This window comes from Gopherus evgoodei, chromosome 1 (genome assembly GCF_007399415.2).
Source record: "Gopherus evgoodei ecotype Sinaloan lineage chromosome 1, rGopEvg1_v1.p, whole genome shotgun sequence".
Classification (NCBI taxonomy): domain Eukaryota; kingdom Metazoa; phylum Chordata; order Testudines; family Testudinidae; genus Gopherus; species Gopherus evgoodei.
Window position 1 is genome coordinate 240,839,224 of NC_044322.1, and position 18,196 is coordinate 240,857,419.

The 18,196-nt window shown below is 39.7% G+C and overlaps 1 protein-coding gene across 3 annotated transcripts in view; it reads right to left on the reverse strand.

Annotated features, from left to right (window-relative positions):
* Window positions 1-508: 508 nt before the first annotated feature.
* RASSF8 (Ras association domain family member 8) overlaps window positions 509-18,196 on the reverse strand; it is a 150,512-nt gene continuing 132,824 nt past the window's right edge. For all 3 annotated transcript variants that reach the window (XM_030540991.1, XM_030541000.1, XM_030541010.1), the window contains exons 3-5: window positions 9,967-10,853; window positions 6,132-6,276; window positions 509-5,412 (exon numbers count right to left, since the gene is read on the reverse strand). In XM_030540991.1, the coding sequence (XP_030396851.1) occupies window positions 5,291-5,412; window positions 6,132-6,276; window positions 9,967-10,853 (1,154 nt within the window). In that variant the 3' untranslated portion in view covers window positions 509-5,290. The remainder of the gene's footprint in view (window positions 5,413-6,131; window positions 6,277-9,966; window positions 10,854-18,196) is intronic.

Genomic DNA, 18,196 nt, shown 5'->3' on the forward strand with positions numbered 1-18,196 from the left:
TCAGTGTGGAAAACCTGATGTCAGAACATGGGAAAGCCACCTGGTTTAATTGTAGTGACTCTTACCTGCCCTGTAGGCTTAAATTTTAATGCATCACAAACTTTCTACAAGCTCCACCCTTCCCTCTCCCTTCCAGTTACAGGTCTAGTCCACCTTCTTGGAGTTCTGAGAGGCATACACCTTCTGGTACAAGCCTCCACACCGTACTTAGACCAGTGGTCCACTTCCTTTCTCTCCCTTCCCCTGGGATAAATTCCCTCTTGAGGCGAATAAAAACACAGCCCAGATGCTCAGCTTATGTCCAATACAACTTTGGTTATGTCAACAGTTAATGAACTTAGAATAAACATTTCTGAAAGACGTTGATATGTGTGGTGTGCTATCCTGTCTTCCTTTCATATCAGATATTCTTCAATGCACAAAAATTGTGATAACTGGTGTGTTAGTGTGAGATGTACAATGCATGCCAACAAACCATGGATTGTAAAGACCCAATGATTCAGGGGAGATTTATTGTACTGGAGAATATCCAATATTTTTCTTCATAGCACTGAATAACAATTCATGAAAATAATTAGAAAATATAAGTTTTTTAAATGACAGTCGAAAGAGAAACTAATATAATTACATATAATACAGATTTCCATCTTCAGGTAAGCAAGCAGTACTAAAATGGTCATTTTTTGTCTTCACAGTTAATGAGCATTGCCACTCCTGTTTAAAGCTTCAGCAACTCAAATCTCCTAATCACTGTGTGATTATGTTTAGACCTAAGCTGCATCTGGGTTGTAAACATATTCTTCAAATTTTCCTCCTCTGTATTCTCTAGAGTGGGCACACTTAAATTCATTCTATTTGTGGGAATGATAAAGGTTTCAGAGATACCAACTATACATAAAATGAGGAATTATCACTAGAACTTATCTCTAGAACCAGAATGAACTTTTTAAGGCTATGATTCAGCAAAGCATGTGTATACACTTATGTACTGCTTAAGCCTCATTGATTTCAATGGATTTTGGATCATGCCCTTTATGACTGTCAGTTTAATGACTAGCCCCTAATCAGCATCTGCTTCAGCTATGTACTGGACAGGGATGGATTTAAGCTTATGGTTAAGTGCATTACTAAACTGGGCTTAAGTGTATGTACAGTGTGTGTTTATGTAAATACTACACACACACAATTATTGCCATTAGCTTTCTTATGTTTGAACATTTTATACACTAAAGGTAGAACCTGCACTTATTTTGGTTTCTACAAACATAAAAAAGCACCTGAAGAGAGCTATTGCAGCTTTCAGTCAGTCACTGTATTGGCATTGAAAGCTTTATTTTGAAAACGATAAGCAGCAATACTGAATAAATAAGATAGAATGATTGTTTTGTCATCTCCATACAGCTGATGGCCTTCATCCAAAACATGAAAATACTGTAGCAAATAGAAAAAACATGCATGTTTCAATGTTCAAAAAAAAAAAAGGCATAAAATAAAAGTAACACTGACACTTATTTTTAATACCGTACAGGCCATTAAAGATTAATTTTCTGGAAAAAAATGAATAAAGTTTTGCTATTTACATAGATAATTAAGGCCCAATTCATTCTAAGTAATGCACATTGGGAAACTGTATACTTCAGTTCACTAAAAATCACAGGATCCTTTTTTTCCCTACACTCATATAATCCCAGTTCACCATAATGCAATACATAGTATTTATTTTTTTAAAAGGCAGTCAGAGCCCCAAGGAGAGGTTTTCCTTTCTCTAAAGGGTCTTCTACTCTTAATCACAAAGAAAAGTAATATTTGCAGATTCTGTATGCTAGGGTAGTGATGGAATGTTCTCTTTAAAGTTTCACAAGATGGGTAAGATTTTCAAAAATGCTTAAGTGACAGGAGCCATTATCTTTCAATGAGAGTCAGGCTTTTTTTTTTTTTTTTTTTTTTTTAAATTTTACCCTAAATCTTACTCTATTTTTCCATTTATCTCCCTTCCTACACTTGTGAGTGACAATGTGAGGGATTCATAGTTAATTTCCATTAGCAATAATAGGAGTCTTTCATATAAATGTTCTGGGCACTTAAGAGAAAAACAGATACTTGTGTATTGAACTATGTAATAAAAACAAAAATCCATATTTATTATGCTGGCCAGTATATAATGTGGCACCTGTTAAAGTACATGCTGTTTTTGTTCTACTCATGCCCCTTTGACCAGATTTGAAAAAGCTTTTGAAAATGGAAGCGTGATAAAAAAAAATCTACATTTAAAAAGAGTCACATGTTGATATGGAGTGAAACTCTTAATTCTTTACAATGCTGCAATTGAATTGAATAATAAATTGAATACAAAGTTCAACACATCAAGAAGATGGAAAATAAAGGGATTTTCTCAGATTTTAAAAAACATTTCAGTGATTTTTTTGCCTTACTAACAGAAGCCCTGAAGCACCAGCTGTTCTGTTTACCCTCCTGCCCTCATGATGTTCTTCAGCTTTAACCTGGAGAGAGAGTAAAAGACGGGATGGTAGTCTCCAAACCCATTTAGTGTTTGACCTCTCTGCCAAACAGCAGTCACCACCAATCTATGCTAAATTTAAGCCACTAAATTAAGGGGAAAGGCTCCAAATTTCATTACTAGAACAACATCTTGAGTCATCCAAAACCCTGAGTTTTCTCACCCCACAAGACGACACATAATTCTTATGATCTTAGCACTCACAGAACTCAATGGGAGTTGGATCAGACCCTTACTGCATAACAGAATATTTCAGGATAAATACATTTATCTGCTTAAACAATCCTTTATATCAGTATGCAGCGAAGATTTGATTAAACTTTTCTTTGTGATTAAGTGATATAGGATCTTTGCTATGCAATGCAATTTGGGCCTCATACTGCAAAAAGCGCCAACTTCCTCAACTCCTATTGACTTCTAAAGGAGTTGAGGATATTAAGTATCCTGCCAGATTGGGCCATTTGTTTGGCAAAATTGGACCTGGAAAGTAAGGTATATGCCCCTTGGACACAGTACAATCTCCAAATTATTTGTGTTTTATATTAAAAAATACATTTTTATATAAGAAAAAGGTTATGGGCACAAACATACATGAGCACAGACTCACCAATAACTGAGTGTGGCAAAGATTCTTTAGGCTAGAGCAGCACATTTACCAGGTTGTTCACAAGTAAAAAGAGACGTAGATAATGAATTTTTGTTTTTGAACTGAGTCTGTTTTGAAAGATCCTTTATATTTTCACAGCCTCATCTGAAGTTGCTGTTAGTCTAAATACAGCAGCATTTTTAGTATTTATAGTGCTATTAATAAAAAGAAATGAAAAAAATTCATTTAATGGTGATTCTTTCATCTCACGCTGTATCCTTCAAACTTTGAGTTACAGTTCTGATGTGGAAATTCATGGTCCCTTTTAAAATAAGAAAATTAATTTAGTATTTATCTCGGCACAAGTAAATCCAAGCAGGAACATCTATATTTTAAAAATAAGATTTCTGAAGTATTATTCTTCAGTAATTAAAGCTTGGGTTTTTACTCACCAGGGATGAAAGCCTGACCCCACTAAAGTCAAAAGGAGTTCTGCCATTGACTTCAACGGAATCAGGATTCTCCCTCAAGATTTTGATTTCTGGGAACCCCAAGGGCTAAATTCTGCACTGGATGCACAGGCATGGCTCCCACTGAAGTCAAAGGGATCTGCAGGCCTGCGATGGCAATATCTGGTGCTGTTATAATAGACAGTCCAAATGCAATACATAAGGCCCAGATTCTGTAATCAGATCCATGCAGCTGGACCCTCAGGTCATCATGAAGCAGTCCCACTGATGCCAGTGGTTTCTGCACAGACTCAGGAGTCCACTGCATTGATCCAAGTGCAGGACTAGGGCTTAGCATCATAACCGCTCTTTATTTGGAAGTGATGAACCTGTACGTGTTTACTTACATTCTGCTGGGGAGCCACTTTGTCTAAACCTTGTTTTATTTTTGGTTGTACTAGGTGACCTCAAAACATTGTAAAAATAAATGGAAGTCTACTAGTGAATCTGTGAATGTTTATCTTCTACCTCTCACTTGTAAAATACATGCTCTATAAAACCCTCAACAGAAATAGTCTTGCATAACTAAAGAAAAACCATGTTCCATAACATTTTGGGGAGCAGGAATGAAATCCTGGCCCCAGTGAACTCAAAGGGAATTTTGCTATTAATTTCAATGGGACCAGGATATCACCACAGCTCTTTTAGATATCATTTGGCTAAATGATGTGTGTGGATTTTTTTTTTTGATTTTTTTTTTTAAGAATAGTAACACATTTACAGGAAAATAAGAACACTGTCCTGGCTGGTGAAAAAGAATAAAAACCACACACAGTGAAAAGCCTCACACCCCTTTTTAGTAAGACATACAATGAAGATCCCTTATATTGTTCCTTTCTCAAAAGGCATACGCAATGTGGCACAATATCTTAAATATACATTCTATATAATAAAATACTGTCTAACTAGTGCATCCTCAATCATATGCTGGAAATATTCTTACCAAGCCAGCTTTAAATTCCATAATCTTTTAATGATTCATTCAAGGCAGAATCAATAGGAAGCTAGTCCCAAAAACTCACCTTTCAAGCCGAAAAAGGTAGCAATGGATGTGATACGATGCATCATAATCCAAAATGTAACAAACAAAATCAGTGGTTAGAGACTATTTTAAAGATACAGCACCCCCACAACACTCCTGTGGTTGTGAATTGTTAATGTGATGAAACACTGGACATTTATACACACACAAAAGTCAAAGGTCAGACTGAAATATGATATTATATAATTAGTCGTAAGTTTAAAATAATAAAATAAAAACCACTGTAAAGGTCAACATTCACACCTCCATGGATTGCATGGAATAAATTAAACCTTAAACCAGTTGCAAACAGGTTCCTTCACTCTGCTCAGTCAGTGTTTTATTTATGCCTATATATGGAATAATACTTTTCTAAATACTTCTGAAATAGCAATAATAAAAATGAAGGCTTTTGCATCAATAGTTATTGGACAGCAACTTCAACACTGCCAGCTGTATAGCTGCACAGTTCCTTTGTTCTTTTGCATCAGTGCAGGGGGTATGGCTCCACGTGGGGTGTAGAATGAAGAAACACAACATGTGGTGGTTTAAAGAGGAAAAGCTTCTTTCATTCTTCATTGGTATAATCAAAAAAGGAAGGAACTTATACTGTCCATGGTACCTTCATAGGTCCTCTTCAGAAGAGTTATATATTGTTATACATAAATGCCCTCAGGGTTAAAACCAGACGACAGTGGATTCTGTAGAATTCGAAGATTACTGGGGAGCTGCCTTGATGAACCTGGGCGTTTCAGGGACCCAGACTGAAATGTTGTCTCTACACAAAAAAGATGATAATTAGTATGATTTATTTAATAATTACTAAATATTATTCATAACATTTAGCGAATACACTTATTCCCTGGCCTACTAGTGTGCTTGAGTGGAGCACAAACATAATTTACATAGAATATATACATAGGTGACTATAAAACAAATGCCACTCATTTTAACGCGAGTTGTTTGTTAGTTGGCTTTGAAAATATAACCCCCCACACCACACACAGTGCATCTATACAGTTGGACCCATGTAGATATGCACCCAAACTACCAACTCCCTGCCCACCTAAAAGAAACACCATGGCATCATTAGCGGAAGGGCTCTACACAGGGGTTGACAAAGGCCTTGGGGAAAAAAGAAGTGTTTTCAGAAGATGTTTAAAAAGTGGGAGGGATGGGCTGAGATGAAGGTCCAGGGAGGAACTGCAGGGGCTCTCACAGCAGAAGCTCTGTTACCTGCTAGGTACAACAGTGGTTCCACCATTGCCACTAACATAATTTGTATGAGTATATTTATAATTATATTTCATTGTGTGTGCGCGCATGTAATGAGATATTTTACGTATGAAAAGAGAACTTACATAGCATATTCTTGCTATTTAGTTATACTGAGGGACTAGCAGATAATAAAGAGTTCATTTGATGTTTAATTTATTAGTGTTAAAGGAAGAGAGAAGTGTATTTTTTTCTCCTTACAAAGCTTCCAAATTTGTATACCTCTTTCAAGTTGTGCTTGTGAAGCCTCCACTTCAATAGGGTCTGCTGGTAGCACTGTAACCTTTGTTCCTGTTTGCTGGATAAATTGTTGGAGATTTACTTGTCTTAGCTCCTTCGTTAGCTGCTCCAGTTCTTGTTCTCGGTCCTAAACAGAAAGGGGGAAAATGAGTCTGTTTAGAGGCGGATAAGTCTGGAACAGACGTTCAAAAGTCCATCCATCCATCCATCTGTCTCTGGGGCAAGTCATTTTTTTTCTTTGATGGGTAAATAGAAAGCCACTAACTTTTAAGATATTGTTTTGTTGAAAGATGGTATGCAGCATAACTTACAAAAGTAAAATGATACTGAGTCATGCGGACCTATCTACCTGTTAGCAGTTATCAGATCTTTAAATTTGCTTCCTTGTCCTCTCTCAGACACTACTCAAGTCACCTGAACAGAAACTTAGCACAACAGAAGCAAGAGGCCCCAATAATCCAGATCCTGAATGCTACAGAGGCTGACCTTTTGTTTAAAGCACTGGTCTGGACCCTGAAAATCTGGCTTCAATTTATGGCTCTGCCACAGACTTCTTGTATAATTTGGGCAAGTCACTTAATTCCTCTGTGCCTTAGTTTCCCATCTGTAAACTGGGGACGATGCTTCCTTTCTTTATAACCTTTGTTCTGTATATTTCAACTGTATGCATTTCTGGGCAGGGACTGCTTCTTGCTATGGGTGTACATAGTGTCTAGCACTTGTTTGGCAAGTACATTTCAGAAATTGCTCTGGTTTTAAGAAAACAAGTCCTCACAAATTTTTGCCAAAATTCTTCAGAATCTATCTTGTCTCAGCTCACATTAATATATTACATTCTGAAATCATGCACTCAAATGTAAGGAAATTCCAAAAATGGATATTTCCCCCCATTTACTTTATCCTATAAAATACACAAACAGTAATGCACTGAGGCATTCATTTAACAAAAAAGAGGATCAGCAGACGCTAAAAACATGCAAGTGGTAACGCTAACTGTGAATAACCTCAGCCTTTGGAATTTCCTAACTTCTGAGTGCTGGAGGGTAATATTTTCAAAAGTCCCATCGAATTAAGCTCCTAAATCATTTAAGAGCTTTTGAAATTTTTCCCCTGAGGTCTCACACCAAACATTGCATCAGTTTTTTTTTTTTGCATTTAAAATCTTCTCCTTTTCTAAAAATGCCAATGACAAGGAAAAAAGAAAACTGCTAAATCACAGCATATGCTTGACTGAAGGTGTCCTTAAATATATAGAGGGAGAAGAGTGATTAAGAAATTCTCACAAGCATACATGAAAATGCTGACTTTATAAGTTCATACCCTTAGAACTACTGAACCAGTTTTCCTCCCTTCCTTATTCAGCAAAGACCATAACAAATAAGCCACATTTAAAATTTCTAATTTCAAATCAGCTAGTTATGCAAGTACTAACCCTTCAGTCTGAGATTATGGAGAAACATATACGCAAGAGAGACGCGGATAACTCAAACACAGCTGAACTGATTTTGCTCAAACTTTCTGGAAAAAAATCATCATTAAGTTGAGAACAAGCATTGAAAGTTTAGCCTAATAAGAATTTGCTTGGGACAGCCACGGCATGTGAAAGAGTGAGAATGGGAGTTTGAACTCGGTGTCAGCCTCAGTGGATGTTATCAGCATTATTATTTAAATAAAATAAATAAATTAATTAAAAAGGGGGTTCTTCTGGCATCACAGTAACGAAAAGGATAATTTGTAATGTCACTGGAAGCCGGGGATGGGCAGCTAGACACAGATGCCTAGAGTTTTCATGTGTTTTGTTTCAGATGCCCAAGTTAACCTGTTTTTATTAAATAAAAATATGGTTAAATTGATCCAGTACAGTGATTCTAAGGATCCCGAAGTTCTTTACATAGTGACAGCAGAATCACTTCACACTACTCAGCCACCCTGGTATGCAGCAGCAGTTTAATACAGGATATTAAAATAAATAACAGGGCTATAACCAACTGAAACTGAGTAGCTTAATTCTAGGGTGCCTGGGACATGAGACATGCCAGGAATAGGGAAATTTGCTTCTCAGTGTCACTGTAACCCCCCTTGTCACTATTTGCTACAAACTGGATTCCCATTTATATTCATTATTTCATGCTCTACTTATGTCCAAGTGGCATCATTAACTTTTGCAGGGAATAAAAAAGCAGTGATTTGATTCTCTGGTGATATGGGCTCTATAATTCCCTGAGGTAGACAGAAAACAGACTCTTGAACTCATACAGGTCAGGTAGGGAAAAGGAAGAACTATTCTCCGAACAATTGTTTTATAACCTATTAGTTACTTTAACACAGCCACTCTGATACTACTTTTGGATCTATATCTTTTCTCTAAATATTATGCTCATGGGAGATTCTGGAGAGCAGCACTAGAGAGACAGAAGTTCAGCCTCAAAAAGGCAAAGGACAGACAGGTAGTGCAAGCTTCAACCTTCATTATCCCAATGTCACTCAAACACTGACTTTAAAATAGGGACTACTCTTAGGGTAAGAGGAGGGTCCAGAGGCCTTTGCCAATATTGCCAAACCATAATATAAAATATGGTGGTAATAGTGGCTATGTCGGATGTGGACACTCAACCACAAGGAATTCAGACCACTCAGGTGATTTCACACAGGTCACTGAACAGCCAACAGATGGTAATGACTTTGGGTCACTACCAGTTACGGTTGCTAAATGCCCTTGCCCCACCCATTCCCTGTCCTTTCTCTGAGGCCCCACCCTGCTCACTCCATCCCCTCTCCCTCTGTCGCTTGCTCTCCCCCACCCTCACTCACTCATTTTCACCAGGCTGTGGCAGGGGGGTAGGGTGCAGGAGGAGGGTAAAGGCTCTGGCTGGGGGTGTGGGCTCTGGGCTGGGGCCAGGGAAGAGGGGCTTGGGTTCCAGGAGGAGGCTCTGGGCTGGAGCCTAGGGGTTCGCAGTATGGGAGGGGGCTCTTGGCTGACATAGGGGGTTGAGGTGTGAGATGGGGTGCGGGCTCTGGGGATGAGGGGTTTGGGGTACAGGAGGGGCTCAGGGCTGGGGCATGGGTGCAGGCAGGGATTCTGGGTGTGGGTTCTGGGCAGCTCCTACCTCAGACGGCTCCCAGGAAGCTGCTGGCATATCCCTCAGCTCCTAGACGGAGGCACAGCCAGACGGCTCTGCACGCTGCCTCCGCCCACAGGTACCACCCCCATAGCTCCCATTGGCCACAGTTCCCAGTGTGTGGAGCCCCCCTGGAAGCACCTCTGCCTAGGGGCTGCAGGGACATGTTGCCATTTCTAGGGAGCTGCACAAAGCCAGATAGGGAGCCTGCCAGCTCTGTGACAACCAGACTTTTAATGGCCCAGTCAGCAGTGCTGACCGGAGCTGACAGGGCCCCTTTTCGACTGGGTGTTCTGGTTGAAAATTGGACACCTGAAAACCCTACTGCCTCCCAGTGAATCTGCAACTAGAGGTGAAATGTTCTGTGCTGCATTCAGCACTAATTCCTCAAGTAATAGAGTCTCTCTGAATATTTAAAGAGCAAGCACACAAAAATCTTTATCACCTAAGCTGAGAGACTAAGGGGCAATTAAAAGGGGGACGGGCATCAGACAGAATCACTTATGGCATGATATTAGGACTGGCTGGTCCAAAAATTGGAAATTCTGAAAATTTCTGATGGAGAAAAGGCAGACAAATTTTTTACAAAAATTGAAATGGAAGATTTTCCCTTTTTTTTCCTAATCAGCTCAGTCAGATCTTTGACTAATTAAAACTTAAACCGGCTATCTTTCCCCAGGCAAAAAAGGTGTCCTTACCTGTAATCTTTTGGTGGCTTGGCCCAATGATCTTTCTACAGCTTTAATGCCATTTTCCAGTCTCAGACTCTGTTGGCCCTGAATATCAATTTCACCTTTTACCTTCTCAATCTTCTCTTTGACCTCTTCTTCATTCACCTGCGACTCCTGAACTTCCCGGTGCAACTTCTCTGCTTCAAGGCCACTCTCCATTCTGTGGATTTGAGTCATATAGTCTTTTAACTTGCTCTCGCACTCCAGGATCCTTTGCCTGATCTCCAGGAGTTGTTCCTTCAGCTGCTTCTCGTTTTCTTGCTCAATCTGAAGTTCATTTTCCCAGAACTCTTCCTCTTCAATCTCTACTTCATTTCTTTTGATTTTCTGCTCAAATTTGATAATTTCCTCTTCCAGGCTGGAATTGTATTTCTGTTCCCAGTATCGGATTTCAGCCTCATTTGAGTCCAGCTGCTTCTCAATGGACTGAAGCTTCTCAGTTTGGAGGTGGATCAGTTTTTTCAACTCTTCAGCTGTTGTCTTACAGTTGAGCACCTTTTGCTTGAACTCAGATTCTTTACCTTTCCCAAAAATGTCCATTAACCCTTTTGCACCCCCAGTGAAGGTCAAAGACTTCCTTTTTGGCTCCCTCCTTTTTATTAATTTGTCATTCTGAGGCCTTAGCTTGGCTAATGGCGGTAAGCTTTGTCGGTACAAAGTTCTTTCAGGTATTCGAGCAACACTGTCTGAAGTTGGCCTCTCGCTGAGGGATGGCCCTGTGCGGCGTAATATTAACTGCACATCACTTGCATACTGTCCCCATTTGTTCAATGAAATTATAGGATTTTCATGAGGTGCCAAATGCCTCTCTGTATCTCTCCATTTTTCTATTAGTGTGTATCTTCCAGTACGACCTAGGGGATAAAGCATAATGAGAAAGGTGAAAATTGCATGTGTAATACCTAAAACAGTCCAACAGAGGGAACTATTGGATAAGGATATCTACTGACAAGTTATAAGCGTGCTGCATAGTCTAAATAATCCCATCATACATTTTATGGCTAGGAGGGATCATTACGATAATCTAGTCTGATTTCCTAAATAACACACATGATAGAATTTCATCCAGGAGTTTCTGGATCAAACTCAATATCCCAAGTTCAATATCAGAGCTCTAGTCTCTCACTGATCTTAGAGTGTATGTTTAAGAAGTGGTATATGGGAGGCAGATGTACAACTCTAGTTTACAATAGGATTAGCACAGATTTTTTTGTATGCACCTCCCATACAATGCTTTGAAAATTGTTAGTCTACACAGCGTTAATCAATTGCAATTGCACCCATAGGGAGCAAGGTGCTTTCCAACACAGATGAAGACAAAGTCATCTACTATACTGGAACATGTTTTAAGTGAGGGCAACATCATCTGTTTTGTATAATTTTGCACAAAGTAATATGATGGGTGCCCTGACTATTTTATTTCTTTTTAGTCATGAATTGCACTAAGACAAGTTCTCTTAACATACAAGAGTAAATGAACAAATTAGTACTGGGTTTCCTTTGAATTTGTGATTTGAAACATAATACCTCATGGAAGCTATAGGAAAAGAAATCATATTTTCACTTTGCATTTCAAGATATCATGTCATCTAGTCTACATTATAACAGTGACCCAATTAACTCTGAATTCTAGCCATGGGGAAAGATGAGAGTTAAATTATTAGAAAGTGATAAATGAGAGACTAGAAATGTTTCCCAGGGTATTTTCTATCTCCACCTATATAATTGACAAAATTAAGTTGTGTTCTCTCCTCTGGACAATAAGTCATCACTTAGGAGCCACTGTTAATAAACCACTATCTTAATAGTGGTACTATTAAGACCGTAACCCACAATTAAATCCCCAGTTAAACCAAGACGATGCTGACAACATTATTCTAGTCTATGACGACTGCTAAGCCACGATCAGCATTGTGTTAACTAACGAGGTTGCTGACAACCATGTCCAGACTTCATACAGTAGACAAGGCTAAAGAGACACCACTAGAGGTTGCCAGACTTGGTGATTGCTGATACCTGGCTCAGAAAATTTACATAGCAGCGACCAGTCAGATCTTTTTCGGGCTTCAGACGATTCAGAAATTTGCTTTGATATGTTGAATCCTTTTACGATTGTTGGGACGATCTCTGATCTTTATCCAAGGCTTTACAATGCAATGCGGTTATATTTTCAATAAAGGAGAAAATAAATTATGTTTTTGCTGCCACTAAATTATCCTTTACATATTTATTCAGGGCCCAGGGTCATGTCCTCCTTGCATTCCTCTATAATTAGACTCAACAGAATTAGATATTTTAGAAATTCAATGGATATTCATATTTGTAATCATTTCCCCATTTTAATTGATTAAAATGTTCACAGTTGCATGAAATTATAGAAGGGGCTAGAAAATAGGTAGGATATCAGCCAATTATTTAGATATTGAGATTAAAAGAGTTAAAGCTTTGTAACCATTCAAACACAAATTGTCAACATCACATGTCAAAACAAAGTAAATATCCTGAAATCAGACTTGAATATTTTCTTGGGCAAAGTAAGAAAAATACTGTTTATCCTTAAATTTCAATTCATTCTACAGAAATATTTTCCCCCATCAGTTGATGTGGTTCCCCCTACCTTGTGAAGACTGTTTTATTGAGAAAAAACAAAACAAAACACTCTGAGAAAGAGTCTAACTGCTTTCAAAGCATGCTATGCAATAGTTTATGACAAGCTCCACAACTATTAGTTATCAGAAAAATGTAATCACATGCTCTCTAAATACAACCTCTCAAACACATTCTTCAGGGGAAATCAGAGAATGAGCCAGGCAGTGCTGGGTTTATTTCATCACTTAATAAGTGCAAGTCTTTTTAAAATTTCTCCTTTTCCGAAGCAATTGTAATTACTCCTTATCCCAAGTAAATGTGAACAATGGATGTCTATGGGATAGAATTTCTTCCTCTTTTCAGCTTTGGACACACTAAGGGCATGTCTACACAGTCCGTGGGGGAGAGCCTCCCAGCCCAGGAGGCTTCAGAACCTGAGTTCCAGCCCAAGCTGCAACTTCAGAGCACTGTCTACACAGATATTTTTTAGAGAGCTAGTCTGAGCCTGTCTACCTTGGTTTGGAGGCTCACTGTCGTGGGGCTGTACAGACATACCCTTATTGAAGAGGCTGATGGGGAGTTAAGGTTATATCATAAGAAGCCCATGACAGAGCCATCTGGGGAGATCCAAAGCAAAGATAACCATCCCCCAAACCACTACCCCTTTCCAAAACATCAAAAGGTATTTTAATCTTGGGTAGATTTGCCTCTGGCTTGCAATTACATTTTCTCAAGACAGCACTCAGATAGAAGTTTTAGAACATGCACAGTGCTGTTGTAGGTCAACTAATTGATATCATTGGATATAGTCCTACCATCCTTGGAAATGATGCTTTACAGCATATAGCTAATGAATCCAAAATTACACCTCTACGCCGATATAACGTGAACCAATATAACACGAATTCGGATACAACGCGGTAAAGCCGTGCTCTGGGGGGCGGGGCTGTGCACTCTGGCAGATCAAAGCAAATTCGATATAACATGGTTTCACCTATAACCCGGTAAATTTTTTGGCTCCCGAGGACAGCGTTATATCAGGGTAGAGGTGTACTTCGGTCTCACTTTGGGAGCTCCTACTTCACTATGCCCAGGAACTAAAAAAAGAGATTGAGAGGGATTGACTAGAAGAGAGAAAATTAGAGCTGACTAGTCATATTAACAAGACAAGGTGGATGTAAGATCAGTTACTGGATCACCATCTGTCGGGGAGAGAATGAAGCTTTTGAGCTTACACAGAGCTCTTCAGAAGCCCAGACCTGAAGAAGAGTTCTGTGTAACCTCGGAAGCTTGTCTCTCACCAACAGAAGTTGGTCCAATAAAAGATATTACCTCATTCAATTTGTCTCCCTAACACCCTGGGTCTGATATGGCTACAACAACACTGCATATAGTCAGCTTAATGATATTTAGCCAGTTAGCAAGAGGAAAGGGAAGAATAGATCTCAATACATTTCCTCTGTGAGAGGAGAGTGTATGTAAAGATTACCTACTGTTCCCACCCCGATGAAAGAGACAGACAGAATGAGGTACGTAAAAATGGAAATAGCAGGCCAAATGCAAAACTAAAAACTTGTTTATAGTGACTCAAGATCAGCACTGGAGGAAATTCTATCAGTGTACCAGTCTATTTGGCTGAAATTCTTGGAATCAGTTTTGATGTTTACTGGGATGAAAGTAGAAGTAGGGACTTACCAGCACGGGGCTGGGTTGGGGCCGTCTCTGGCCCCTGGAAGGGGCAGGGATGGGGGGGGTCAGAGCCAGCCCCGGCCCACCCTGTACTGGTAAGTGTCCACCCCGCTGGGGTAGCAGTGGCAGCTGGGGGCTCTGGCAGCAGTTTAAAGGGCCCAGGGCTTGGCTGCTACTGCCTCGGGACCTTTAAACCACTGCTGGAGCCCCCAGCTGCTGTTGCTGCCCCAGGGCTCTGGAGGCTATTTAAAGGGCCCGGGGCTCCCCTGCTTCTACCGCAGCTGGGGTCTCCGGCAGTGGTTTAAAGGGCCTGGGGTGGTAGCAGTAGAGACAGCCCAGGCTCTTTAAATAACCCCCGGGGCCCCGCTGCTGCTACCCCAGGGCTCCAGCTGTGGGGCTCTGGCAGCAATTTAAAGGGCCTGGGGCTCCAGCCACTGCTGGGAGTCCCAGGCCCTTTAAATTGCTGCCTGGGGAAGCCAGGCCACCCAGGTACAGCACACTGCCTTACTTTCACCTCTGATGTTTATTGGAATAAAGTAGTTGAAAAAAAGTCAATGTGCCAAGACACACAGTTGTAGATATTTGCCAACCCAAAATATTCTACATGTAACATGCAGTATCTTAGAGTTTGTAGTAAGCATCCATGTCACTACTGGTAAATCAAGCCTAATGCAGTTCACCATGGCAAATTAAACACTACAAATCCAAGAGAGGAAAAACATGTTCCAGAATCTCAGAGCAAAGGTTGTAGCTTTGCACTCTACTTTGTTAATCCTAAAGGCTCATAGCTCTTTTATCTTGCAGTCACAGTAATGCTACTAATGTTATTTTGTGTCAGAAAGAGCCAGGTTCAGATAAACCTTGTAAGTCTAAACAGCAGCCCACTGGGTGAATGCTTAGCATGCAATTTCCATTCAGTTTGCTACTAAATGCACCACTGTAAAGCAACACGAGAACAAGGAAAAATAAGGGGATAAACATGGCAATCTCAAAAGAAAATGCATGAAGGGTATTTACTGAAGTGCTGGACAAAAACATAGCTGTTCATATCTTGGATTATGGCTCAAGGTCAACATACAATCTTAAAACAATAAATGTAATGGTCCCAACTCAGCACAAAAAACTGTGGCCCAGATTGCAGAGTTAGTGATTTTATATAGTGCAACAACCATGCTTTGAATTCAGTGCTGCCCTAAAACAAAATAATCTTTTATCCAAGCTAAATATTATTTGATTTGTTCTCCAGGCCACTTATGGTATAGATTAATCCTCTTTCCTGTAAACAAAGTTCAAACTCCAGTTATAATGATAATGCTAATTCACAAGTAAAAATACAAACAAAGTTCATTCAAAACAAACCTTAGAATGTTTCAGAATCAGCAACCTTTAAAGCTAAATCGTTGTTTGTAATCTGCCACCGTTAGCAAACGGAGACAAGCTGCTTTGATTCCTAATAAAGAACAGTGGTTCTCAGGTTAAAGAAAAATTCACTGCGTTCTGTTTCTTGCAGCATATGTTCCATGCCAGCAACTCATGACTCAGTAAGACACAGTATATCTTTCTGAATTGTGCAGTTTAGCTATCTAATCACACAAATCCGTACAAAAAATGAGGCTGAGAGAACATTAAAGTTGTACAGTTAAGCACTAAAAGGCATAAAATGTCAAAAGCTAAGGTTGCATGCACAGTTTTAACTATGACCCCTTGTGCATATACAATACAATCTTTATTTACGATGCCTGCTTACTACATCCCAAACAATACAATTACACATTTTTCTCTACTCACTAAGGTACATGTGTAGCATCTTAGAATCGTCTTATTTTTGTACATGTCTGCTGGAGTCAATGTGCCAATGAAAATGGTCTATCGATGGAGAAATTATATAGTAAGTTCATTACTGAGAGAAAAGAAGTCAGAAGTTCTGTACTATACAATTTCACTTCAGACAAGCAGCAATTCAGGAGATGAAGAAGCTAGTGACAAACACAGGTCCCCTACATACGCCAACAATTTTTCCACTAGTAGCCTAATATTGTTACACTTCCATCAGAAGTGCACAGTGTAATAAGGACTGTACTTTGCAGTTTTAATATAAAATTATTTCCATGGGCTGTTTTGTAGTTCTGTGTATTGTCAGAAACTACACAAATGCATATGTGCTTGTATTTTTTTTAAAATTGGCAAGATAATGTATAGAGGTTTGGCTGCAGCTCCTTCTATAGCCCATAGACACCCCTTTTTCAGACAGCCAGAGTGAGCTCTAACAAGTGAGCTGTGCCAGCCACTGCTACACTGGAGAGTGAGACACCAGGCTTAGGACCTAAACACCAGCACCTTGCCTGGCAGTCCACTCTACTGCTAGTCTGGCATTGACCTAAGTTTTAGGGTATAAGAGAGAGAGTTATATGGAACTATGATTAAACTAATGAAGTATAGTTATTGTAGAATTAAGGTCTTTTTTAAACTAACCTGAAAAATATGGATTTGCAGATTATACTTCATGACTACAGTTTAAAATTAAAAATGAGCAGGCTTCTGGTCCTGTTTAACAGTGATCATTTTAACCCTTCTGTATAAGCTCAGCACTTCGGTTGCAATCATCTCACACAGTATTATTTCTGTTAGTTAAAAACCAGTGGAAGTTCAAAGTAAAAGTGGTACCATTTCCACTCTCATGAAATACCTTTGCTGGGACCATACTACAACTGACCACCAATATGGCATTTAAAAACCGAACAACACATTTTCACGATCGCACTGCCCGAAGTGTGATACACGCACCCTGAGCTCGTTTGGGCAGAGACTATCTGTATTTGTTACATGTCTGTTCAGTGCTTGGTGCAATGGGGCTAGGGCCTTTAGTTACTACCACAATACAAATAATAAAAACAGTATTAGCAGCAATGATAATGAGAGCACAGAATACGATTTCAATGAGATGGTCCGACTGAAAAATGGAATTATCCAAATTTGAACTAAATGAAAAGACATTCAGTCATCTGTGCTCCTGCCTTCTTTGTAAGCCCTCAGAAACCATCTTTTAGCTCTGTTTGTACAAAGTGGGGTCCTGCTCCATAACTAGAGCTCCTAGCCACTATGATAATACAAATAATAAGGGACCTTTAATAGCCTTGCTGTGCTTGTGTACCAGATCAAGCCAGGAGGCTTCTGCAATGGGAGGTGCAGTGGGAGGGAGAGAAGCAACATCTACTCTTGTACTATGAGATGTGAGGTGTGAAGAAGAGCACTGTGCTCGTGCCTCAGTCTGGATTCCTAACATACCAAGAATTGGCTCCTCTCCTGACCCTGACAACAGTTTTCATTGGTAGATCTTGGGACTAGTAGGGGCCCTGACTGCAGTGGAGGACAAAGAGACAGAAAGGTAAGTGAAGGAATGGAGAGAAAGAATGTGACACTTTGAGAAAAGAGAATCAGTGCCTACACCATTCCCAGTCTTCGTAAGCCAAACCAGCACAAGACAAGAAGGGTCAAGAAGAGACGGTAACATGAACAAGGAACCAGAGAAGGCAAAGAAGGGGAAAAAGCCTGGAGAAGCAGGACAAATTATACAAACAGAGAGAGAGGTGCAATCAATGAGGTAGGTTTTTGGCGATAGGGTAAAGCAAGGAGAGAAGAAAAAAACAAAGCAGGACCTAAAGGATACAGGGTAAGAATGATACACTAATAGGTTGGGTAAAGAGAAACAGTGACATGGGGCAGAAGAACAAATGAAAATCCCAGAGTGTGTGTGTTTGAAATGAACAGATTCATTCTGTGAGGCCCAAACAACGAATAGTATAGACAAGATAGAGCAGGTTCTTCTGTTCACCTTCTCTCATCATACAAAAGAACAAGGGGACATTCCCTGGAATAAAAGGCAGCACATTTTTAACTCACAAAAGTAGTACTTCTCCCT